This window comes from Nicotiana tabacum, chromosome 20, assembly GCF_000715075.1.
Source record: "Nicotiana tabacum cultivar K326 chromosome 20, ASM71507v2, whole genome shotgun sequence".
Taxonomy (NCBI): domain Eukaryota; kingdom Viridiplantae; phylum Streptophyta; class Magnoliopsida; order Solanales; family Solanaceae; genus Nicotiana; species Nicotiana tabacum.
The window spans coordinates 154863515-154891145 of record NC_134099.1 but is presented as its reverse complement, the minus strand read 5'-3'; the positions used below and the strand labels follow the sequence as shown (position 1 = coordinate 154891145).

At 36.6% G+C, this 27631-nt stretch overlaps 3 protein-coding genes and 1 long non-coding RNA gene across 4 annotated transcripts; 3 read left to right on the top strand and 1 right to left on the bottom strand.

Moving 5' to 3' along the window:
• Nucleotides 1-6541: 6541 nt before the first annotated feature.
• Nucleotides 6542-6880, top strand: LOC107782683 (uncharacterized). The gene has a single exon (XM_016603608.1). The coding sequence runs from the start codon at nucleotides 6542-6544 to the stop codon at nucleotides 6878-6880; it is 339 nt and encodes a 112-aa protein (XP_016459094.1).
• A 7012-nt stretch (nucleotides 6881-13892) lies between these two features.
• On the top strand, nucleotides 13893-15271 carry LOC107826138 (acetyl-CoA-benzylalcohol acetyltransferase-like). Its single transcript, XM_016653087.2, has one exon. It carries the CDS (start codon nucleotides 13919-13921, stop codon nucleotides 15263-15265), a length of 1347 nt encoding a protein of 448 aa, XP_016508573.2. The 5' UTR covers nucleotides 13893-13918; the 3' UTR covers nucleotides 15266-15271.
• A 2286-nt stretch (nucleotides 15272-17557) lies between these two features.
• On the bottom strand, nucleotides 17558-19398 carry LOC107826141 (epi-neemfruitin B synthase L1AT). The gene has a single exon (XM_016653091.2). The coding sequence runs from the start codon at nucleotides 19198-19200 to the stop codon at nucleotides 17836-17838; it is 1365 nt and encodes a 454-aa protein (XP_016508577.1). The 5' UTR covers nucleotides 19201-19398; the 3' UTR covers nucleotides 17558-17835.
• Nucleotides 19399-21633: 2235 nt separating this feature from the next.
• On the top strand, nucleotides 21634-26541 carry LOC142174689 (uncharacterized). Its single transcript, XR_012703715.1, has 4 exons — nucleotides 21634-22361; nucleotides 22456-22664; nucleotides 22741-22850; nucleotides 25951-26541. It is a non-coding gene; the product is annotated as an uncharacterized LOC142174689 (long non-coding RNA).
• Nucleotides 26542-27631: the final 1090 nt, after the last annotated feature.

Sequence of the window (27631 nt, the reverse complement as noted above, 5' to 3'; positions counted from 1 at the left end):
AATCTGACATACCAGCAAACAAAGATCCACTCGAGCCTCCAAATCCCGATTGCCGCTAAACGGTGCCGAATACACACGATCCACCACCACAACCTAGCATGTACATGAGAACTCCCAGTCTCCAACTCCATATGGCACACAAATCATCATACCTGATTCCAGTTTTCACCGTGCGAATACATGCACACCTTTGATTCCCAATCATTCCACGATAAATACTCTAAAATTTCCATGTGCCATACAAGCAACTCGAATATCAGCAGTCGATCCAGCTTTAAAGTGCTGCAATACTATTGAAGTGCCATCAACTTAATCACATTGGCCTTTTTTTTCTGAAACATATACCCTCTACAAATCACTATGATTAGAAATACAATTTCCTTAATCATCTGAAGATCGTTCACCCTAATCATCTGAAGCTCATCCCTCTAATCACCTAAAGCTGCCCGTACTGCCTAAGAATGTTATGAGTTTCCCTTCAGAACTGAACCATAATCTTACACACGCAAATCTCAATCTTTCACAACATATCGCATATACCATATCATCCTAAGGTAACATGAGGACTTCACCTCCCTTCCGAACCATGAATGTTTACGTACTCAACTAGTCAAGAACTTCCATTGATCCCATCTAGAAGAAAAATCATTACACATCCCATGCTCTGCATGACATACATAGGTCTTGTTCAAATTCTTACAATACCGACACGACAGATGAGATCGGTATAAATTCATAACACCGCCGAATTAACAATTCATTGGGTCTATACTTCTGGCAAGAACTATCACCTCATTATGAACCAAACAATGGTCTTAGCCCCTTAATTTACTTCATATACTCAGATTGCACTAATCTCGAATTCAATGATCTCATCTCAGCCATTACGAACTGCTCAGGCAATAAGCCACCCCAGACATAATCAAAAGCCGCATATGATGCCCCCAATATGGCAAAGGCTACTAATTCGAACACGATACAAAAAAATGAACTCTGGAAGAAATTACCAATCCCACGCACTAATACGAACTTTCCTTAGAAAATAGGAAACAAGGCATACAAAATAACATATAGAAAACTATACTCAACATCACACTATTGCGGCATGCAACCCGATCCAGATAACATACCCATGGCAGCGTGCCACCCGATCCACACATAGATCTCACATAAGGAGATGCACATCGAGCCAAATTTTCTCATTACAACAAAATACCGAGTATCGATCGTAAGCATGCTAAGTGTATAACAATATCTCTGAGGGACATATAGCGCTATAAGCTACATAACTCAAGCACAACTGAGGTGCGATGTACAGTCTGAATTTCAAGAGCCAAGATGCTCATATAACGTCATTCCTATGCAGATTCTCAACACAGAGCAATTTCTCAAACTGTCTCACAACTCACACGGCGCAATGCATTACTACGCGAAATATTTGACAACGAAACATCAACCTAACTACTTTCCATGAGGACCACATTACTAAAATGCACACATCTGGCCTGATATAGAGTCATTATTCACATTAAATCTATCCACCGACTGCAAGCTGATTCTGATCACACTGACTAGTCTGATAACCTTTTAAAGGTCCATAATAACTCCTATTTTTCTCATAACACACAAGAACAACCATCACAATCGGAGTAATCCTCCCCAGTTCACAACCCAATAAGCCAAGTGCCCTCCAGGCATGAATCTTCAATTTAACGACACCATCACAAACTTCATACTTGGTTTACATCTTTAATCAATCAAGTGATCACATGCCACACTTATATAATCTTCCCGTGGGACACACTCCCACAACCTACCACAATAATATCTGGAGCGTACCTCCAAACCACCGGTCGCACTAACGCTGAAGAGCGATCAAGAATCATTAACTAGGACGCAAAACCCTTTTTACAAAACACCGATCTTAGGTGACGCTGAAGACAATACCAACTTACCGTAAACATCGAAACTTATCTCCTGCTCATCCAAGCTCATGACATCTTGTCAAAATTTTCCTTCACTCGTGCCATTCTCAGCCCAATTTCCACAACCACAACTGATTCACCAGCATGCATCAAATCGGAACTAACATAGTACATAACCGCACAATCCGCTAACCAATAGCAAGCTCCCCAACTTGGCTCGAAGCCATAGATCACAACACACTATACTCATAACGCATATACTCCATTGTTGCCTCAATACCATAGTGAGATTAAACTCGATCCTTCATAAGCTTGTGGAAACACAAATCATTTAGAATTTTTAACTCTTCTGCAAATCTCACATTCACTCATACAACAGTTAAGCCCACTCTCTAGGCGATCCAATTTAGATTTCAACACATTTTATTCACTTGAAATTGAGGTCTTCTAATAGATAACATAAGGATAACACAACTTTAGAACACCCCGCAGGAGATGACCCACCTGTTTTGCCTCCAACTAACATTTCTGCATACCTTCCACCGCCATAAGCATTACGTAGTCACTTGATCTTCCTGAGTCTATACTCATACCGCAACATGAAATTTACTTCACTCCCAACTAGGAGACATGAAAAGATTCTTCACACGCCCATAACTCGGGATATAACTTGAATCGCGATGGACTTCAAGCATCTATTAGTTCTTCCATCATTCAGCAGACCCTCCTCGTGGCTTCCAAATCATATAGATACGCCTCGCAGTACTAACATACTTATCACATAGCCACAACCATCATTTCCTCTAACAGGGACACTACCGAACATATAAATTCAAAAACACTTGTTCACACAATCAGCACCTCGGTGCTCCCGCCATAAGCAAAGATCTAACCTCAAGTCCTCCATACTGGCCCACCATAAACTCACAGGGATAACACCTCGCCCCTCGATCAAGGATTCACAAGCCATCAAGGCACATTTGATATTGAGCGCTCATGCGCGCATACGAACACATGGAAGGAATTTCAAGAGTTTCTTTTCAAGCTGACTTAGGGACGCACGATAAGAATCCAAGAATGTGAAGGTTTCCTAAAGGTTCTGTAGCCTCTCGAGGATAAATACAGACGTCTCCATACTGATCCGTGAGACTCTACTAAACCTGCTCATGACTCGTGAGACCTAAGTAACCTAGGCTCTGATACCAACTTGTCACGACCCAATTCCCGAACCTGGTCGTGATGGCGCCTCTCATGAAGACAAGGCCAGCCATTCAACCCAATTCATCCTTTTAAGACAATTAATTAACATAATTATAGTATAAACATGGTTTAATAATATCCAATAGCGGAAAGTATAGATAAAATACGGAAAATCCAACCCAACGTAGCCCTAACCGGGGTGTCACAAGTCATAAGCTACTACAGAGTTTACTAAAAATTCTACAAAGTATGGAATTAGGAACAAAGTCTGAAGATATCATAAATGACAGAAGATAAGGGAGAAAACGGGTCTGCGAACGCCATGCAGCTACCTCGATAACTCCGATAAAAACTGAACATCAGAAAAACTCGCTCTATGCTTCAGGAATACCTGCACCTGCACACATGGTGCAGAGAGTAATGTGAGTACTCCGACCCAGTGAGTAATAAATATAAATAATGACTGAAGGTAAGAAAACACGTTAAGGTACACAATATTCTATACAGAAGCAGTGAAATCATTTAAAATAACAATTCGGTGAAACATCATGTGAAATTTCTTTTAAACCGGTAAAACAGCTAATTTGGCAGTAAAATGACGAGTAGAAATCTGCCCCTCGGGCTCAATATCAAAACAACAAGTAGAAATCTGCCCCTAGGGCTCAATATCAAAACAACAAGTAGAAATCTGCCCCTCGGGCTTAGTATCAAAATAATAACTAGAAATCTGCCCCTCGGGCTCAGTATCTCAGAACAGTATCAGCCCCTCAGGCTCAGAACAGTACAAAGCAACCAGTCAATAAAATAAGAGCACATAATTATTATGGCAGATAATGCAGATAAAGAATAAATGCATGAGTGCAATGCAATGCATATGACGGTACCCTCTGGTACCCACTGCTGCGTGCAGCCCGAGCCATCCATATTTATTTATCGTCGACGACTCTCACTGGGGGTGTGTACAGACTCCGGAGGGGCTCCTACAGCCCAAGCGCAATATCAAGCCATCTCGTGGCGTCAAATCTAGGCCCTCGGCCTCATATCAATCTCAGTATAATCACCCAGGCTCTCGGCCTCAATATCAATGTAATCAACCAGGCTCTCGGCCTCAATATCAATATAACACTGCTGCGGCGTGCAGCTCGATCCATGCTCAGTCCAGAAATCATCATAAGCCCCTTGGGCATTTGTAAAACAGTAGTTCTCAGCCCGAAATATCATTTAGAAATATCATTTAAGTTTTCAAATCTTAGAAAGATGGCTGAGTTTGCAAAACAGTATTTAAAATATTGGACTGAGGTCAAATGATATGCAAAATATGCGGAAGCAGTGATATCAATCCCTGAAGGATTCAAATAATTGGCAAGAAGCCTACAATTGGAAACATGATTGAGGATATAAATTCTTTAACAAAATAAGTGAGGAAAACCAATCAAAAATCCCCTAAGGGTTCTACAGGTCGGCACAAGGCCCCAAGCATGGCAACAAGCCCAATTCACAATAATAAAGTATACATCTCAACCAAAAATGTAGTAAAATATCTCTCGGGATAGACCAAGTCACAATCCCCAACGGTGCTCTACCCTACGCCCGTTATCCGGCGTGCAAATCACCTCAATATAGCGTTACGATGTGAAATTCTGGGGTTCCAAACCCTCAGGACATCATTTACATCAATTACTCACCTCGAACTAGCTAATTCTCTAGCTCACGACGCCTTTGCCCCTTGAATTGGCCTCCACGCGCGTCGAATCTATCCAAAATCAGAATGAATACGTCACAATATGCTAAGGGAACAAATCCCAAGCGAAAACATTCGAAAAATATCAAAAATCTCGAAATTAGCAAAACCCGAGCCCCGGTCCCACGTCTCGGAATCGGGTAAATTTATATTTTGAGAATCCTCATACCTTTACGAGTCTAACCATACCAAAATTATCCAATTCTGATACCATTTGGTCCTTCAAATCATCATTTTACATTTTTAAAAGGTTCCACAATTTTCTTCCCAAATTCCATCTCAAATCACGAATTAAATGATAAATTCAGTGATAGATTCATGTATTCTAACCAAATCAGAGTTAGAATCACTTACCCCGATCAATTTCTTGAAAAACCTTCGAAAAATCGCCAAAATCCGAGCTCTGTAGGTCAAAATATCAAATAAAAACCCAAAACCTCGTATTTATAGAGTACCCCTCGGATTCCGACACCGCTGACCGCACAAAAATGACCGCGGTCCGCGCAAAACCAGCGGGGACCGCACAAAAACAACTGCGGCCGCGCAGGTCTTGCTCTGCAGGGACAGGCTTTAGTATTTTGGCCATAACTTTCGCTACAGATGTCTAAATTGCGATATCTTTACCTTTCTGGAAACTAGACACAAAGGGATACAACTTTCGTTTTAAAATCACCTCAAAATTCCTTGTGGACCAAAAGATATGAGCTTCCGAAGTAGGACCAGTAACCTGCAGTCTTCAGTGACCGCGCCCGCGCCCACTTTGACGCGGTCAGCGATAGGCTAGCGCGCCCAGCGCGAAAAGGAGCGCGGTCCGTGCCACAACTGCTGCCCCCTCCATTTTCTAAGTTCCGGGGTGTCCGTACTCACTCAAAACTCACCCGAAACACGCCCGAGTCCCCCGGGACCTTAACCAAAAGCACCAATGCATCCTAAACATTATTCAACCTCGTTCCAATCATCAAAACACCTCGACTAACACTAAAAATCATCAAATCACATCGAATTCAAGCCTATGAATCTCAAGAACTTCCAAATTCCATTTTTGATCAAAAACCCAACCAAACCACGTCCGAATGACCTCAAATTTTGCAGACAAGTCTAAAATGACATAACAAAGCTACACAAACTCTCGGAATTCCATTCCGACCCTCGGATCAAAATCTCACCTATCAACCGGAATTCGCCAAAATACTAACTTCGCCAATTCAAGACTAATTCTATACCGTACCTCCAAAACCACTTCCGATCACTCTCCTAAGTCACAAATCACCTCCCGAAGCTAACCGAATCATCAGAACTCACATCCGAACCCTCTAACCCATAAGTCAACATCCGATTGAGTTTTCCAACTTAAACCTTCTTAAAAGAGACTAAGTGTCTTATTTCTTATTAAAACCAATCCGATTTAACTCTAACACACCGAATACCGATAACGAAATATGAAGAAGCATAAAATGGGGGAAACGGGGCGGTAACTCACGTGAAGACTGGTCAGGTCGTCACAAGTATTGGTCTAATTATTAATCATAATAATGCTCAATCAAACTGGTTAGCTATTCTAAGGAATGCTCAAAGCCATGTCAATCATCAGCATTATCCTTGGAAAATTATACTTCCTTTTTCGATTTGGAACCTTTGGAAGAATAGAAATAAAAATAACACAAACAATTTGAATATGGACATTAACCCTAAACAGGTTTTTCATCAAATATGGGAATTTCTCTTCTTTACTGAAAAAAACCCCATACAAAATTCTTCTGTTAGGATCAAAATTCACTGGGAAAGACCTCCTCCAAACAAGATTAAGCTTAACATTGATGGGGCATTCTTGAAAGATAAGTTCCATGCAGGTATAAGAGGAGTTTTTAGAAATAGCTCTGGTAATTGGATCATGGGCTTCACAAAATCTTGTTACACTTACAGTTCCATGCATGCAGAACTATTAGCTTTAGAAGAAGGCTTAAAATTACCTATGGAGATGCCATTTGTTGATACAGAAATTGAATCAGACTGAACGGATATAATAAAGGCGCTTTCTGATGAGAATATTAGTACTAATGCATGTTTACTTAACTGTAGATCATTAATGCGCCAACTGAAATCCCCGGTGATCAGGCACAATTTTAGGGAAGGAAATGCAGTAGCAGATTGCCTAGCTAAGGAAGCAGTCAAGAATTTCAAGCCAGAGAAGTGCTATCATGTTGCATGCCCACCTCTTTTTGTTGAAGCCATTTTGGAAAAGGACATACAAGGCCTCTGTTTGGGTATTAAGCAACTAAGTACAAGTGTTTGTAATAGTTTAGTAACTTTAAATAATAGTAATGTCCTTCGGGACTATATAACTTTGGTGTAAGATTGTTTTCGTATTAATATATATGCTTCCTATCGTTCAAAAAAAGAAGCCAAGGAAGGTGAAAGGCATACCGAATCAAAAAAAAAAAAAGAGAGAGAGAGAGAAGGGGAAGAGTAGAGGCATACCGAATCAGAGGCTCTAAGAAGACCAAGTTCACCAACATTACCAACATACTATAAGCATACCTCCATTAAATATGTTCAATGTAAAAGATGTCAACTTCTTAATACAGGTCAATAGCATGATTTAAAAAAAAAGTGCAGTTGACCAATAATTCAAGGATTCAAAGGTAGTTAATTACCATAATTTTGGGCTATCTCGAGGTAGTCATTCGAGCTTTTCTTGGGAGTATGGCATGGGTTACTTCAGTGTCGTAGCGCCTGGTATTCGAACATTAATTGGCTCGTTTTCTACCCCTGAAAAAGCAGGGACACGATAACCATCTTTCGGTTAACTTAGCCTCCTCCGTCCCTCAGGACCAACAAGGGTCATCATCCCTCTCACTGGATAACAGACAGTTAAGAAATCCATCAAATGTGCTTACAAGTAGCAAAAATGCTGGAAAGAAAGTTCATTACTGGAGGTGCGGAGGGAGTGGCTGGGAAAGCTAAAATATGTCAGATATTATCTATGTGTGTTGCGGAAGTCAAATGTATATAGTGTGAATAAGTCACAACTACTATACCAAAAATTATGACAGCCACCAAATAATAAATAAGACAATAAAACAACAATAAAGGGAACACCATAATTTACGAGGTTCGGCTAATTTTGCCTACTCCTCGGACACAACCAATATTTTATTTCACTCCAAAAATACAAGTGAAATAATACTAAAGAGAGAAGATACAAATGCCTTAAACAGATGAGAAGGCAAATGAGAGATGTGTTTAAATCCTAAACATTAGACCTTCTTTTATAGGGGGAAAATCCCCCCAAAACTCAAGAGCCCACCGATGTGGGACAAAAATTTGCCAAATTCAACAAATCTCCACCTTGGTAAAATTCCACATCTTCAATTTTCTCTCAATAACAAATTTTGATTGTGTCTTCATCTTCAATCTTCAGTTTTCAACAATGTTGATCAAATCCAAACAATGTTGAAACTTGATCGCAGTCACCACCTTTGTCAGCATATCAGCAGGATTCTCCGTAGTATGAATTTTCTTCACTATGACTCCACCTTCTTCTATGATTTCTCGTACGAAATGATACCGAACATCAATGTGCTTCGTCCTTGCATGATACACTTGGTTCTTCGCTAATTGAATAGCACTTTGACTATCACAAAAAATTGTGATACCTTTTTGTTCAACACCAAGCTCCTTTAGCAATCCTTGAAGCCAAATTGCCTCTTTCACAGCCTCTGTAATAGCCATGTACTCTGCCTCTATTGTAGACAAAGCAACTGTTGACTGCAAAGTAGACTTCCAACTAACTGGTGCCTTTGCAAAAGTAAACACATAACCAGTAGTTGATCTTCGTTTGTCCAGATAACCCGCAAAATTTGAGTCACAATATCCAACTACAGACTGATTGTCTTCCTGCTCAAAAACTAACCCGACATCTACAGTATTATGAATATACCGTAGAATCCACTTCACAGCTTGCCAATGCTCCTTCCCTGGATTGTGCATATATCTGCTAATAACTCCAACAGCTTGTGAAATGTCAGGCCTTGTGCAAACCATTGCATACATCAAGCTACCAACAACATTTGCGTATGGTACCTTTGACATATACTTTCGTTCAGCTTCATCCATTGGCGACATAGTAGTACTTAGCTTAAAATGGGAAGCAAGTGGAGTACTAACTGGCTTAGTCTTGTCATCTATGCCAAAACGTTGAAGTACTCTCTTCAAATATTCCTTTTGAGATAAACAGAGTTTCTTTGAACGTCTATCTCTAATTATCTCCATGCCAAGAATTTTCTTTGCCTCACCCAAATCCTCCATCTCGAACTCCTTCTTCAGTTGAATCTTCAACTTATCAATTTCTTCCAAATTCTTGGAAGCTATCAACATATCATCAACATATAGGAGAAGATATACAAAGGAACCATCTTTAAGCTTGTGCAAATACACACAATGATCGTATTTGCTTCTCTTGTACCCTTGCCACAACATAAACTCGTCAAAACGCTTGTACCATTGTCTAGAAGATTGTTTCAATCCGTACAACGATTTTTCAAGTTTGCACACCATATTTTCTTTTCCAGCAACTTTGAATCCTTCTGGCTGAGTCATGTAGATTTCCTCCTCCAAGTTTCCATGTAAAAATGCAGTTTTTACATCCATCTGAACTAGTTCCAAATCCAATTGTGCTACCAAAGCCAACATAATTCTAATGGAGGAATGTTTTACAACTGGAGAAAATACTTCATTGTAATCAATTCCCTCCTTTTGAGCATATCCTTTGGCCACCAATCTTGCTTTGTAGCGAACATCTAATTGGTTAGGAAATCCTTCTTTCTTTGCAAATACTCATTTGCACCCAATTGTTTTCTTTCCCTTCGGGAGATTGGCCAATCTCCATGTATGATTCTGATGAAGGGACTGTATTTCATCATTCATGACAATCATCCACTTATCTTCTTCTGAACTTTGGACAGCGTCTTTATAAGTGGTAGGAACATCATCAGCTACAATTGAGGTTGCACAAGCAACCGTCTCTATGAGACAAACATGTTTCGTTATTGTTCTTTTTGGCCTGCTGGTTGCTATTGATTCAAGTTGTTGTTGAGGTTCCTGAGTTGGAATCTCCTCTACTGGCTCTCCTTCCAGAGGGTAATCTTCATTTGTTTCCTCCTCTGCTTCTTGTGTAGGAAAAATAAATTTTCCCTCAAACTCCACCTGCTTAGAAGCACCTTCATTTTGTTTGGTATCTTCTGTTACCTTATTTACCATAGCAGATTCATCAAAGGTAACATCCCTGCTGAATATTACTTTCTTTGTCATAGGACACCATAAGCGATATCCTTTGACTCCAGAAGTAATTCCCATAAAAATAGCCTTCTTTGCCCTTGGATCCAATTTTGACTCTGTCACATGATAATATGCAGTTGAGCCAAACACGTGCAAAGAGTCATAATCTACAGCAGGCTTTCCATACGATTTTTCAAATGGTGTCTTGCCATCAATAGCAGCAAATGGTAAGCGATTAATGAGGTGGCATGCATATGTAACTGCCTCAGCCCAAAATTCTTTGCCCAGCCAAGCATTGGACAACATACACCGTACCTTCTCCAGCAAGGTCCGGTTCATACGTTCTGCCACTCCATTCTGTTGTGGTGTATGTCTAACAGTGAAGTGTCGGACGATGCCATCATTTTCACAAACCTTATTGAAATGATCATTTTTGTATTCACCTCCATTGTCTGTGCGAATACACTTGATCCTCCTGCCTGTTTGATTCTCCACCATCGTCTTCCATTTGAGAAAAATTCCCAGCACTTCATCTTTGTTTTTCATTGTATACATCCACACTCTTCGAGAAAAATCATCAACAAAGGTTACAAAATAGTGCTTCCCATCCAATGAAGGTGTTTTGGAAGGACCCCAAACATCAGAGTGTACATAATCCAAAATGCCTTTAGTATTATGGATCGATGTACCAAATTTAACCCTTGTCTGTTTCCCTTTAACACAATGCTCACAAAACTCCAAGTTGCAAGCCTTTACTCCTTTTAACAATCCTTGATCTGATAGAGTTTTCAAGGATTTTCCTCCAGCATGTCCCAAGCGCATGTGCCATAGCTTGGTTGCTTCTGCCTCTTTGTCGTCACTGGATGTCACTGTCGCTGTCCCAATAACTGTACTGCCATGATAGCGGTACATATTATTATTCTTCCGATTAGCCTTCATTACCACTAGTGCACCAGAGCATACTCTCATCACTCCATTTTCTGCAATGATTTTGAACCCTTTTGATTCTAGGGCTCCTACAGAGATGAGATTCTTCTTCAAATCCGGTACAAATCGAACATCTGTTAATGTTCTGATCATTCCATCATGGTTCCTTAGTCGTATTGAACCAATGCCATATGAGGTAAGAGGGCTGTTATCCGCTGTGTGGATGACTCCATATTCTCCTTCTTGAAATTCTACAAACCAGTCCCTGTTGGGACACATATGATGGCTACAAGCCGAGTCCATCAACCATATGTCTGATGATGTTAATGACTCTGTTTTAACTAATGAGAAGTCTGAATCATCACAATCAGCTACGTTTGAATCCATAATGGCCTTTCCATTATTATATTTGGCCTTATTCTTCAACTTCGGACAGTCTTTCTTCCAGTGCCCTTTTTCTCGACAAAAGGCACATTCATCTTTGCTGGGTCTGGATCTTGACTTGGATCTTCCCTTCTTTGTCCTCGTTTGATTTTGAGGACGACCCCTCACAAATAGTGCTTCTCCTTCTCCGCCCTTCTGTTTTTCTCGCTTTCTTTGTTCATAGCTGTACAAAGCCGAACAAACTTCTCTAAGAGAAACTTCGTCATTTCCATGGAGTAGAGTAGTTTCAAGGTGCTCGTACTCATCAGGAAGTGACGCCAACAACATCAAGGCCAAGTCACCATCATCATAAGTTGTATCCATATTTTGCAAATCCGTGACCAACTTATTGAAACTGGTGATATGTTCATTCATCGTGGTACCGGGAACATAGGTGAAGTGAAACAGTCTCTTCTTCATGTACAATTTATTTTGACTGTTTTTCTTCAAAAATTTATCCTCTAGTACTTTCCATAATTTACTTGCAGAAGTTTCCTTTGTGTATGAATATTTCTGCTCTCTAGCAAGGTAGGATCGAATGGTACCGCAAGCAACACGGTTGATAATTCTCCAATCTTCTTCTCCAATAGCATCTGGTTTCTTTTCTTCAATGGCCAGATCTAGCCCTTGTTGAAAAAGGACATCTAGAACCTCGCCTTGCCACATCCCAAAATGTCCGGACCCGTCAAATATTTCTACCGCAAATTTCGCATTTGACACAATTCTTGTCATAAGCGAAGATGCCAATGATGACGTGTTGTTGACACTTGATGTAGATTCTTCTTGTTTATTGTCTCCCATATTTGACACAAATATTATTTAATAGCTGACGACACAAAACAAGATTATTATCTTTCTGATGTAGAAGATCAGACTAAGCTGCAACCACAGAGCATACTCAGACAGAACCTTGACTCAGTTACCAAGATAAATCTTTTCTGATGTGGAAGATCAGACTATGCTGCAACCACAGAGCATACTTAGACAGTACCTTGGCTCTGATACCAATTGTTGCGGAAGTCAAATGTATATAGTGTGAATAAGTCACAACTACTATACCAAAAATTATGACAGCCACCAAATAATAAATAAGACAATAAAACAACAATAAAGGGAACACCAGAATTTACGAAGTTCGGCTAATTTTGCCTACTCCTCGGAGACAACCAATATTTTATTTCACTCCAAAAATACAAGTGAAATAATACTAAAGAGAGAAGATACAAATGCCTTAAACAGATGAGAAGGCAAATGAGAGGTGTGTTTAAATCCTAAACATTAGACCTTCTTTTATCGGGGAAAAATCCCCCCAAAACTCAAGAGCCCACCGATGTGGGACAAAAATTTGCCAAATTCAACAATGTGAACATAATTATATGATTCCATGTCTCTAGATTAGTATCATCTCAGTTCAATAGTATGAGCACCAAAGGAAAGTCACCATTGTATATCTACCAATCTTGTAAGCTCAAGTTCGTTACTGAAAAGGTATGTGCGCGCGCGCTTGAAAACTTTACTTATTTATTTTATTGTTCTATATATATACACACACACTAGATAATTCATTTTTGTTTTTTGTATTTTATAAATAAGCTTTAATTAAGTAATCATAAAGTTGTTGATCATTTGAGAAACTAACTAGGGGGAGAATCTTGAAATTTCGTAAATTCATGTTATATTCGCAAAGATATCAAAGACAAATATTGTTTTTTTTTATTTCAAAGCCGCCGAAGTGATTAAAAGACATTCTTCTACATCCCAAAAAAGTCCGCATCATCCTATGTTCAAGAAATACAATGCTTAAATTCTCGAATAATGAAGAATAATTCAAAGAGGAGAATCGGGAGAGAAATATAATTATGCCCACAAAGATTCATCAATAAAATTATATTTCATTAAAAAAAAAATAAGGGGATAATATTTGTAACATACGGTAACTTTCCCATGCCATAAATACCAAATCCAACCTTGTTTATGGTGTGATTTTGCATTTTTCAAATTTAAAAACATACCAAACATAGAGGATTATTACTATTCTGATACACAATCTACATACCAGGTGGTCCCTAGAATATATTATAGAAACTCATTAAACTGGTAATGTCTTATTACAGAAGTTTATTTATATCATTCCCAATTTTCCTTAGTTAAAAGGTATATTTTTGACCACTTTCAAATTCAGATGTAATTGTTTGGCTACAAATGTTAAAAACTACATATATCGTAGTAACAAAATTATTAGTATGCATATATATCTGTATTATAGGAAATCCATGATCCTAATTACATAATTTTGTCAAGATATTAATTCTTATTTGACCAACCTGGAATTTTCCCTATATAAAGGTATGTCATAAGCTACTGAAATATATCATTTTGAGCCTCCTTCACTCTTCTTTTCTTCATTTACAAAATTAAATTAAACATGGAATCTGGCCTACAAATCGAAATCATTTCCACAAAACTCATAAAACCATTATTACCAACTCCAAAACACCTTCAAAATTACAAGTTATCGTTCTTCGATCAATTAGCTGAAAGGGAACATATGCCTCATGTACTTTTCTATCCTCGTGACAACAGTTCTATCATCGAATATGATAAGTTCGATGAAAAACTCGAACAATCCCTCTCCAGGATTTTAACTCATGTTTACCCTGCAGCGGGGAGGTTATCAAAAGATCAACTCTCAATAAATTGCCTAGACCAGGGCGTTACGTTTACAAAAGCAAAGGTGAATTGTCAATTCGACGATTTCATCAATCAGGTGAAAAAAGATCTTAATCTTGCTATGTTTTTAGTTCCAAAAGGTATTAAAGATTTGAGTGACGCTGATTTTGACATGACTTCACTTGTTGTTGCACAAGTGACAGAATTCCAATGTGGTGGATTAGCACTATCTGTTAGTGCATCACATCCTGTAATGGACGGATTTAGTAATTTTAAATTTGTTTATGAGTGGGCTAAAGTGTGTAAATTTGGGATTTTAGTTGAGGAAATTAATTTCTTAAGCTTTAATTTTGGTGACATTTTTCCAGCAAGAGATTTATCGAGTATTTTCCCGCCTCGTATTTATCCAAAAAATTCGGATGAAAAATTCGTTGGTAAAAGGTTTTTTATTGATGAAATTACTATGTCAGGGCTCAGAGAAAATTTAACAAGTGCTATGGATTCAGGAGAATTGAGTTTTAAACCTTCAAGAGTTGAGATGATTACGGCGATTTTATGGAGGGCATTAATTCGTGTTTCAGAAGCAAAACATGGATATTTAAGGCCTTCTTTGGTGTACTTCCCTGTGAATTTGCGCGGTAAAATTTCGTTACCTCTAAAAGAGAATGCGTTTGGGAATTTTGTAATTGATGCTCCTATACTATTCGTACCGGGGGAGAAAAAGATGGAGTTGCATGATTTTGTAACATTGATTAGGAATTCAGTGCAAAAAACTATTGCGGCTTGTGCTAAAGGTTCAGCTGATGACATTGTCGTGGCAGTGGCGAATTCATATAAAGAATATTTTTTATCACAAGAATGGGGTACTGGAAATGATGAAGTTGATAAATGCATAATTTCGAGTTTGTGCAAGTTTCCTATACACGAAGCTGATTTTGGTTGGGGTAAGCCGAGTTTGATGCATTTCGGATTGCGAGATTATCATACTTGTTGGATGTATGATGCGGAATGTGGAAGTATATGTGTTCAAGTGGACTTGAAGGAATCCTACATGCACTTATTTGAATGTAACCATGATATCAAGACTTTCACTAAGTTTTAATTACTTTTTCTAAGAGTTTTCTTAGTTTTGAATGTTATTTTTTAATCATCTTATCCAGTTTGAAACAGAGTTTTTTTTTTCAATGAGTGATTTCTTCCTTTAATCTTATTAATTTTATTTTTCTTTAGATCTCAATGTTAATTTTTTTTTGTTGGTAATCTTGAATCTCAATATGCGAAAATGACTTACCAAATATATGAGACATTCAAGCATTGAAAATATAATAACTCACATTTTAAGTTGACAGTGAAGATTACTTGTGGAAGAAATCTTAGTAGTGCAGTTGATTGACTGCCTGCACTTTCACCTTATCGGTGATGATTCAAGTTCGCATCTTGTAATTCCCTCCCCATTTCCCCTTTCTCTTCCCTAACCCCTCCCCCTCCCCCTCCCCAAAAAAAGAAAAGAAAGAAAGGTACTTACAAAAGAAAAAGAGAACAATAAAAGATATAATCACTATGAAAATTACTTACTAAGGAAAAGGAAACAACAATATGAGATATATTCAACTTTTCAAATTTATATATTATTCACGTTTTAAGTTGAATGTAAAAATACTTACCAAAAAGAAAAAGTGAAAAATATGAGCGATATTCAAGTTGTAGGATTTAAATATACAATTCACATTTTAAATTGACTATGGAAATTGCTTACCAAAGAGAAGGAGAATAATATAAGAGATATTCATATTTTGAAATCTAATTACATTTTAAGTTGACTGTTAAAATTAGTTATAAAAAAAATAATATAAAAAATATCAAATTATACTAGTCACATTTTAAGTAGACTATGAAAATTATTTACTAAGGAAAAATGAAATAATATGAGATATTTTACGTCTTTAAGTTGAATGTAAAAATTACTTAACGGAAGAAAAAGCGAAAAATATAAGCGATATTCAAGTTTAATAGGAGTATATGATCCACATTTTAAATTGACTATGAAAATTACTTACACAAAGAGAAGGAGAATAATATACTAAGAGATATTCATATTTTGAAATCTAAATACATTTTAATTGGACTATTAGAATTACTTATAAAAAAATAATACTAAAAAGTATTCAAATTTCGAAATCAATTTATACTAATCACATTTTAAGTACTCACCTATATATATATATATATATATATATATATATATATATATATATATATATATATATATATATATATATATATATATATATATATATATATATATATATATATATATATATATATATATATATATATATATATATATATATATATATATATATATATATATATATATATATATATATTACCAAAAGAAAAAACGAAAATATAAGTGATATTCAAGTTTTAGAATCTAAACATATAATTCACATTTTAAAGTTACTATGAAAATTGCTTAGTAAAGTAAAGGAGAATAATATAAGAGATATTCATGTTTTGAAATCTAAATACATTATTCATCTTTTAATTTTACTGTGAAAATACTTTTCAAGGAAAAAGAGAACAATATAAGATATATTCAAAATTTGGGATCTAAATAGAGAATAAGATTTAATATCTTGACAAAATTATGTTATCAACTTTGGATTTCACATTATGCAGACATATACGCATAAATTTTAATCTGTTTACTACAATAAGAAGTTTTTAACATTTGCAGCCAAAAAATTAGATCTGAATTTGAAAGTATCCCAAAATAAGCCTTTTAAATAAGGAAAAAATTGCAACTGATATAAATAAAATTCTGCAGTAGGGCATTAGCAGTTCCATGTTTAGTAATGTTATGAAAATTTCCCATTTTTTGAAGATTTTTCATATTTTTCCGAATATAAATAGTATCCGGAGCTTTTGTAGATATATCAAAATTGTCTTCAAGTTTCTAAGGTTTTCTCTCTATTTCCCTTAATTCCATATATTTTTACATAAAAAATGGGTAGCCTTTGTGTTAATTTGAGTGACCAAATTCAAGTTGAAATCATTTCCAAGAAACTCATAAAACCATCCTCTCCAACTCCTAATCACCTTAAAAATTTTGAGTTATCTTTCTTTGACCAAATTGCTGTGAAATCTTTTTATTATTGTCCGTCAAAGAAGTAAAGTTGCTGACATGTGATCAGGACGTCACGGTTTCAAGTCGCGGAAATAGTCTCTCGCAGAAAATGCAGGGTACGGCTGCGCACAATAGACCCTTGTGGTTCGGCTCTTCCCCAGACCCGCGCACTTAGTATACTGGGTTGTTCATTTTTTTTTCTTCGTTAAAGAGGTATTGAGATGAAAAAAGAAGTCTATAAAATTAAAATAAGCTGTTAGGATGTTACGAGTATTTCAATCCTTATTTCGAAATTCAAATTTTATCGCGTACAAAGAAAGAAAGCCTGGTATGAATATTCATTCCACCATAGCAGTAGTATACAACTTTGGACCTAACGGCCAGCAAACCTCTTAGTCTACTAACAAGACAACAAGCTATTGTACTTTTGTCCTTTGCACACAAAATAAATAGACAGCACAAAAGGTGTCAATAACCCCCCCACCCTTGTTTTTTTAAGGAATTGATATGCGAAATTCAATGCCCTGAACTCTTATAAGAACCTAAAATTTAAAGAAAGCCTTGATATCATCGTCACATTCAAATAAGTGAATGTTATTTTCCTTCAAATCCACCTGCACACAAATCCCATTGCCACATTCTGCATCATACAACCAACAATACTGATTATGTCTTGATCCAAAATGCATTAAACATGGTTTTCCCCAACCAAAATCAGCTTCTTGTATAGGAAACCTACACAAACTTGAACTTGTAAACATGTCAACTTCATCATTTCCTCCCCATTCTTGCGCAAGGAAACTCTCATTATATATATTTGCCAGTGCAGAAACTACATCGTCTGGTGAATTTTTGTCACAAGCAGTAATAGTTTTAGTCACCGTATCCCTGATCAATCTTACAAAGTTGTGCAACTCCATGTTGGGGATCTCCTCGGGTACAAATTTTACCGGAGCATCGATTACAAGATTTCCAAAAGATTTTTCTACTTGGGGTAAAGAAATCAGCTTAGTACGCAAGTTTATTGGAATGCCCATTATAGAACGTCTCAAATGCCCGTGTTGTTTCTCTGAAGCGCGGATTAAAGCCCTCCATAAGAGCGCTATAATCATTTCAACTCTTGAGGGCTTAAAGCATAAAGCTCCAGAATCCGTTGATTTTGTTAATTCTTCTCTGAGTCTTGAAATAGAATCTTGGTTGATGTATAACTTCTTGGCAACTAGTTTAGCATCCATACGATTTTCCTGGGGGATACGAGGCAAGAGAATTTTCGATGCATCTCTTGGTGGGAAAATCTTAGCCAAATTAAAGCTCAAAAAGTTGATTTTCTCTGTAGGAATCCCCAATTTGCACACTTTTGACCACTCGTGAACGAATGTAAAAGTTGTGAAACCATCCATCGCGGTATGTGCATGGCTCATAGATAGAGCCATGCCACCGCAATTGAATTTTGTGACTTGTACAATGACAATTGGCACAATGAGTAAATTAGTTTCATCCACATACCAAGTATCTTTAGGCCAACAAGATAAGGCAAGATTGACATCTTTGTGTGCTTTCTCAAGAAAGTCATTGAGCTTACAATTTACCTTGGCTTTGACAAATTTAACCCCTTGATCGAGGCAGTGAATCGAGGAGTTATCCTCAGTAAATCTGCCAGCAATTGGGTAAACATGGGTTAAAATTCTAGATAAGGATTGCTCGAGCTGTTCTTCAGCTGCAATATTATTCTTGGTATTGCTATTGCCAGGAGGATAGAAAAGAACAAGAGGTAAATGTGCCTCATCAGCTATTTGATCAAAGAAAGATAGTTTGTAATTTTGAAGGTAATTTGGAGTTGGTGAAGATGGTTTTATCAACTTTGTTGACAAGATTTCAACCTCCATGGTTTCTTTTTGGAAAATCATTATATATAAATGTGGGTATAATGGAAAATGGGAAAACAAATTAAAGATATGAAGAAGTTAGAGGTACTTGAATATATGTCATCAACATCTTGTGTCTTCCCCTTTATATAGGAAAAGTTATGGGTTCGGCCAATCCTGGCAGAGCCAAAAATTTATAGAAGGAGATTAAAAGAATTTTTATAATGTTACTTTTGAGCTTTTAACTCGTGATTTGAAGCAATTTTTAACACTCTTAACTAATTAGTTAGAATTTCTTATGTCAAGAAATTTTAACTGTTTATATATAGAGTTTAAGTGATATAAACCGTCAGTAAAAACAACTTTATACTATCATGCCAATATTACTTGTTGTAGCAAATAACATGTTTTATTCTCGAGATTACAAGTTTCATTTCTTTATAGTAACAAGTAACAATATTAGTGGTGCTCTTTTTACGGGCTTGGGTCGTGGTCCGTCCGGGTAAAAACTTTCCAGCATCCAGTGATAACTCCTAATCATACTATTTTGCAATTTTTAAGTTAAAAATTAATGTATTTTAAGATATATGTCATGTATATTGGAATAATATAAACATCGAGCGTAAGTAAATTTTATCGTCTGACACGGCTAGCTTCCAACTAGTAGGTCTTCACCTATGACCCACTAAGGTTGGATTGCAGAAACGTTTTCAATGTTCTTTAAATGAAGTGTCTGCTGAGTTGTATTGTTGGACTTGCATTTATTAGGTCCTTTCAATAACGTGTCGACTTTAGGCTATCATGCAACTATAACCACACAAAACCTATCAACGTAACAACAAGACTTGGTTTTTAGTGAGGTGTTGTCTTTTAACTTGGTTGTATTTTTGTAAATAAACAGGAAATCACACGTGACTATATGAAAATGGTCCCGAATTCAAGCTACAACAACAACAATTCAGTGTAATCTCACTTAGTAGGGTCTGAAGAGGGTAGTGTATACGCAGACTTTACTCCTATCCTAGGGTAGAGAGGCTGTTTCCAAATAAACCATCGGCATCCTTCCCTCCAAGAACTTCCCACCTTGTTCTTGGGGAGACTCAAACTCACAACCTCTTGGTTGGAAGTAGAGGTTGCTTACCATCAGATCAACCCCTCTTGCCTTAAATTCAAGCTAATTCTATTCAATATGAAAAAGGGACGTCACAATATTAATGATCACATGCTATCATATCATTAGTTGTTAGCCGGTGGCAAAACTCATGTCATCTACGGTCAAATATATGTTTAATAATTAACAACATCACTATATAACAACCATTCACTATAAAAATGAATTTGTTCTCAAAATCGATTTTTATATTATATTATATAATATATATCCTTTATAACAACACTTCATTAGAGCAGCCAAAAAATATTAGAACAAGCGAGACCGTTAAAAAGAGGTCTGACTATAGTACTAATGTAGAAAGAACCAGACTCGAGTTGTGCAACACCAATTATCTTCCTGGCAAATTAAATTATACTACATGCTCATTTTATTTGACACTATTTTTTTTATTAGTTAGGTTAAAAAGAATGATAAATTCTTAGATTTCGTTAATGAAAAAGTTTTCACGCAAATATTATAACATATTTAAATTCACAAATTTCGGATATATTATAGTCACAAAATGCTATGATTGTTTAAGACCATAAATTTTAAAATCTTTACATATTTCTTTTTTAAAATTAATGTTGAATGAAAATATGCCGACCAAATTAACAAAGGAAATAACAATTACGTATAGGAGTGGAGGTGTGCAGTCTGTTCAACTCAATTATTGTCCTTGCAAATTAAAGGACATATGTAGTATGCCATAAATAACGGTCTCAGAACTCATTGATATCAACCAATGTTTTAAAAGGCGCAGAAGATAGAACTTTTTACCTAGAATAATGAGGCTTAAGTACTGTGAATTTTTAATTACAAAAGTATAAATTTGCAAATATAGTATAAAAAGCAATATTATGAAAAATACGTTAAAATCATAAACTTTAAAAGTAAAATAAAGTGTTTAAATGTAAAAATAAATTGTAACATAACTATGAACATTGTAAGGTTAATATCAGGACTCCAATTTTGAGTGGCAAGGTTCTCAACTTCTTATTAGTGGGTTAAGAGGGTTTTGATGACCAAAAAGAGAAAGAAAGAGGGTTTTGAATATAGTCCAGGTTTAATTAAGTAATTTTGAGAGTCTGCATCGCTAATTACACACAATTTGCGTAAAAACTTGTTGCATATGCTTTGTGCGTTCGACACGTACATCTGTCGCTTGAGGTGTAAATCTTGTGAGAAAAGAGCTAAGAAGTTGTTGGGAAAGAAAAAAAATGGACATAACGTGTTGGGATTTTGAATAATTTAGATTGAAACCTGTACGAAATATTGAAGAATGATTTGTCAAAATTTTCTGTGTGTATTTCTCTTCACAGTGTAACCTATATATACAAAAGAATAGAATCTAGTCTAAACAAACTTTGTCAAGTGGCAGTATTTTACTAGCCTACTCCTAACAGATATTGCAACAAACTAAAAGAATATTTACAAGGAATAATTCTATATACTATGCAAAATATCTGTTTGTAGCTTCTGGGCTCTTCTAAAATTGGGCCGATGAAATCACTGAAAGCTTGAATGCTCATTTGATATAAAACCAAATCCGAAACAAAGAAAGGTCCAGCCCATTTACCCATTACACATAGACTATATCGAACATAAGTCTTTAAGTTTGTAAGACTTTTGGTCTGAAGCTTGGTCTCTTCTCTTTAGGCATAGGTTTTCATCTTCTTCTTCATCAGTCTCTGAAACTCCATGAGAGGTATGAGAGGTAGAGTTGTAGGGTTTCTTCTTCCTAACATCCCCCCTCAAGTTAGAGGGGAACTGAGTGATCCCTAACTTGCCCAAAATTTCCTGATGAGAAATCCCATATAAGGGCTTTGTGAAAAGATCCGCGAGTTGAGCTTTAGATGGGACAAAAGAAAGAGTGATTAATCCTGAAGGAAACTGCTGTCGCACAAAATGACAGTCAATTTCAACATGTTTTGTGCGTTCATGAAAAATGGGGTTACGAGCGATGTGGATGGCTGCTTTGCTATCAGAATGGAGAGGAATTGGTAAAGAAATCAAGGCAGAGAGATCCTCAAGCAAATGCACTAACAATGTACGTTCTGCAGTAACCCTTCTCATAGATCTATATTCTGCTTCTGCTGAAGATAAAGAAATTGATACTTGTTTCTTTGATTTCCATGAAATAGGTGCTCCTCCAAGAGTTATGAAAAAACCACTGACGGATCTTCTTGAATCTTTGCAAGATGCCCAATCAGCATCACAAAAAGCCAACAAGGAAAAAGATGGTTCAGCTGAAAGAAGAATACCTTATCCTGGATCAGAGCTGAGGTATCTGAGGACTCGTAGAGCGGCAGTGAAATGAAAAACACAAGGCTTCCTCATGTATTGACTGAGGGTGAGTACAGCAAATGAAAGATCATGTCTAGTGTTTGTTAAATAGTTTAGCTTTCCGACTAAATGATGAAATACAGTGGGATTGTGCAGAGGTTGACTGTCATCCGCTTGAAGCTTGGAAGCGGGATCCAAAGGAGAGCTGACTCTGGCTAAATGTGAAACATCAAATTTCTTCAACATATCTAAGGTAAACTTCCTTTGACTCATAATGAATCCTCCCTTTTCTCTCAAGATTTCCATACCTAGAAAATAATGTATGTTCCCTAAATTCTTGACCTTGAACTCAGCATTGAGAAAATCTTTAATGCTTTGGATTTCCTCTTAATCATCTCCTATGAGTAGTATGTTGTCAACATAGACTGCTAGGATTGAAATAAGATTACCTGTCCACTTAAAAAATAGAGAATAGTCATTTAGGGATGATGAATATCCCTTAAAACTTAGAGCCCCTGCAAGTCTAGCATATCACTGTCTAGAAGCCTATTTTAAACCATATAATGATTTCCTCAAAAGACAAACATGTTTGGGACTAGGAGGATCCAATCTTGCTGAGAACTTCATGTATACTTCTTCTTGTAAATCCCCATGTAAAAATACATTGTTAAAATCTAATCGAGAAACCTCTCAGTTTTTCTTGGCTGCGACAATGAGCAGACACCTTATGGTTGTCATTTTCACCAAAGGTGAAAAGGTCTCACTATAATCTATCCCTTCTCTTTGAATATCCCCCCTTACTACTAATCTTGCCTTTAGTCTTTCAACTCTCCCATCTGATAAATGCATCACCTTGTATACCCATTTACAAGGCAAAGCCCTCTTTTCTTTAGGCAACTCAACCACATCCAATGTATGATTATCCTGTAGAGCTTTAATTTCTGCATCCATAGCTTTTATCCACCCTGGATGTTGACAAGCCTGTCCAAAGGTATAAGGTTCAGTTTGTATAGAAAGAGATTGCATTACATGCTGATTATTAGGTGAGAGAGATGAGAAACAACATTCTTTAGGCCTGGAGGATTGAGCAAAACAAGCTCTGTCCACATCTGTGAACATGATGCTACTACACACATAGTCCTTCAAATAAACTGGTTGACTGGAAACCCTTCCTGATCTTCTTAATGGCATAGGTTCCTCAGGTATAGGAGAAGGTGAGGTTGTGTGTGGTGATTGATGGATAGGGGAAACTGGAAGTTGATTAGGAGAGGTTTGATGGTGATGGCTAGTGTAGAAGCATAGCACAGACACCCAAAGTTCCTCAAGTATCCATACTTGGGATTTTGTTGAAATAAGATCTCATAAGGTGTCTTTCCTTTAAGTACACTGGAGGGAAATCTATTAAGAAGATGTGTGACAGTCAGAATAGATTCACCCCAATATGGCATAGGCAACCTAGAATGAAACATTAAGCCTCTAGCTATTTCTAGGAGATGTCTATGCTTCCTTTCAACAATTCCATTTTGTTGACGGGTTGCTACACAAGATAGTTGGTGCAAGATTCCTTCTGAGGCTAGAAAAGCTACCTCTTGTGTTCCTTTTCCTAGCCCTAATGCATTATCAGATCTTATCATCCTCACCTTCACATTGAACTGCCTCTCAACCATAGACAAAAATGATTTAAGCATAGGAAAAATATTGCTCTTAGCAGACAACAAGAAAGTTCATGTTCCTCTACTATAGTCATCTACTATGGTTAGGAAGTATTTGAATCCATTATAGGTATTAGACTTATAAGGTCCCCCATATATCCACACGTATAAGATCAAAAATCTGTTTGGACTTAATACTGCTAACGGGAAAAGGATTCCTTGTTTGTTTAGCTTTAGGACAAATATCACAAATAAAATCAGAACATGAATCACAATGAAGGAAATCTAAATATCTCATTGCTGAAAATGAGAGATGTCTCAATCTTACATGCCAAAGTTTAACATCGGGAATAACGTTAAGATGAATAGGAATAGAAAAGGATTTTGGCTCTGAAATGGAATTTCTTCCTTTTTGAATTGAAAATACATTAGTATTGAACATGCCCTTAGACTTAAGACTACTAGGATCCAAAATGTAAAGTCCTTCTCTAACTTCACCAAAAGCTTGTGGACTCTTTATTGAAAGGCCCTGCAACACACACCCAATGTTTGTGAATGAGACATCATACTTGAATTGTACACAAAACCTATGAACTGACAAGAGGTGTATTTGAAATCTGGAACATGTAATACATTGTTCAAGATATGTCCTAGTAGAATAGACACACTTCCTATATGGGTAATAATTACCTTGAAAGAATTAGGTAGACTGATGTTCAAAGGCACAAGAATTTGAGTTAGAAACAAAAAAGAATTAGGGTTAAAACACAGATGCTCTGAAGCACCTGAATCAATGATCCAGGTGTCTGAATTTAGAGTTCTAAACACTGAACCTGAGTATTTTAGAATAGTACCAGTAATTGCATTAGCATTGATTCCTGAGTTTCCTGCTTGTCCCTGTTTTGCCAGTTTATACATGTTCATCATTTCTACAACCTGCTCCTTGCTGAGTTGCTATCCAAAATTCATGTTGTTGCTTTTCAGAATTTTGTCCTGTTGCATTCTCATGATCTTCATGTGTCAAAAATGCATTTCCCTTGATCTGGTTCTGATAACCTTTCTGATTGGTGAACTCAAAATCATCTGGGAACCCAATGATTCTATAGAAGTCTTCCTGTGTATGCCCTATCTTTCCACAGTAAGTACAAGTCACTTTTGCATTGTATTTCTTCCTTCCTTTAAACTTCTGTTGAGGCTTGTTGAACTTCTGTCCAAAATTGTTATATTTAGGTGCTATTACAGCTCTTCTTTGTACTTGATTCCTATTTTTCTGAAAATTTCTCCCCTGTCCTGTCGCTATGAAGGCTGCAAAATCAGCCAAGAGCTGAGCATTAGGCTGTTTAGTTTCTCTAGCTACCATGAATGAAAGTAAATTAGAGTTGAGAGTTCCATTTGCATAAACTTCTCTTTGATTTTCATCTTGCAAGAGGAGTGAATAAGCAACATCTATGCTAGGCAAAGGGTTCATCATAAGTATGTTCCCTCTTGCTTGTGCATAGGTATCATTCAATCCCATTAGGAATTGAATCAACTGATCTTTAAGAGACTTGGTCAGTTTTGCTTTTCCTTCACAAACACACACACATGAACAACATATGATCACATTTAGAGCATCCAATTCATCCCATAGTCGTTTGAGCTTAGTGAAATATCTTGCAATGTCACTATTTCCAGAACTAATCCTGATAACTCTTTTTGCAGGTGATAGAGCTTTGCTCTATTTGATCTTCCAAATCTCTGCTCTAAACTATCCCAAAGTTCCTTTGCAGTTTTGGAGTATATCACACTGTCTCCAATATCCTTAGAGAGTGCATTTAAGATCCAAGATATGACTATGTCATTGACACAACTCCATTGCTCATGATCTGGAGATGTCAAACCTGGAGATTGACACGCTCCATTGATGAAGCCAAGTTTCTTCTTGGCTGATAATGATAACAAGATAGATCTCCTCTGTCCTGGATATCCTCTCCCATCAAACACTGTATTGACTAGTGTCATCCCAGGAGAATCAGAGTTATTGAGGTGGTAAGGATGATTGACGTCATAGCTTGCTGCCTTTGCAGTGTTGCTTGTATCTTCAGTGATGGTGGTGTCACCCATCTTTGTTTATCGAAAATTGAATTTATGTATATGAACTTAGATGATTGTATTGTTGGATCGAGCTGATTGCTCTGATACCATGTACGAAATATTGAAGAATTATTTGTGAAAATTTTCTATGTGTATTTCTCTTCACAGTGTAATTTATATATACAAAAGAATAGAATCTACTCTAAACGCCAAGTGGCCGTATTTTACTAGCCTACTCCTAACAGCTATTGTAACAAACTAAAAGAATATTTACAAGGAATAATTCTATCTACTATGCAAAATATCTGTCTGTATCTTCTGGGCTATTCTAAAATTGGGCCGATGAAATCACTGAAGCTTGAAGGCCCACTTGATATAAAACCAAATCCGAAACAAAGAAAGTCCAGCCCGTTTACCCATTACACATAGACTATATCGAACATAAGTCTTTTAGTTTGTAAGACTTTTGGTCTGAAGCTTGGTCTCTTCTCTTTAGGCTTAGGTTTTCGTCTTCTTCTTCATCAGTCTCTGAAACTCCATGAGAAGTATAAGAGGTAGTGTTGTAGGGTTTCTTCTTCCTAACAAAACCTCCATTATGTGCAAATTGTTATGAAATACATATTTATAAGGATGTCCACTAATCAAATATAATTCACACTACTCTTCTCCACTATGTAGATAACCTCACTACTTTTCACCATTATAGTTGTAACTCCCACACCTTCATAACCTTCTCATGATCTTCTTCCATGATCTCAAATGTTTAATACCATGTTTAAAGTAACCTTATTGTAAGCCTTTATATAACCCTATAAATAGAGGTATTGGGGATCATGTACTATACACTTAAACACACTTGGGAAACACTTGATGAAATAAGAAAGTTCTCTCCGTTTCTTGTCTATTTTCTTGTTTTATATTGTTACTTTAAGCTTAATTTCTTAACACAAATATAAAAGGCCTTATAATAGATGCAAATATGAAAAAATAATTTCTTTAATGGGCTTTGGGTCAAGCCAGCATGGATAATTCCAGAATGATCCAATTATTTCTCATTCCTCTAAAGAGTAATAATCCCCTCTATGAACTCAGATTCTTTCTCATTTCTCTTCTAAATTTTATTTTAAAGATTATTCTCCATTCGATATTTTCAAACCTTCATAACCTTCTATTTTCCCTAAACCTTCACAACTATTTGCCGTTGAAAATATCTTCCTTTAACCTTGCTCGAAAAATTATAATATTACGAAGATTTTTCCTTTATATATACTTAGGAGTATAATAAACTTTACAGCAAAATCGTCCAATG

Coding starts and splice junctions, on each gene's coding strand:
- LOC107826138 (XM_016653087.2), top strand. CDS start 13,919: ATGGAATCTGGCCTACAAATCGAAATCATTTCCACAAAACTCATAAAA.
- LOC107826141 (XM_016653091.2), bottom strand. CDS start 19,200: ATGATTTTCCAAAAAGAAACCATGGAGGTTGAAATCTTGTCAACAAAG.
- LOC107782683 (XM_016603608.1), top strand. CDS start 6,542: ATGGACATTAACCCTAAACAGGTTTTTCATCAAATATGGGAATTTCTC.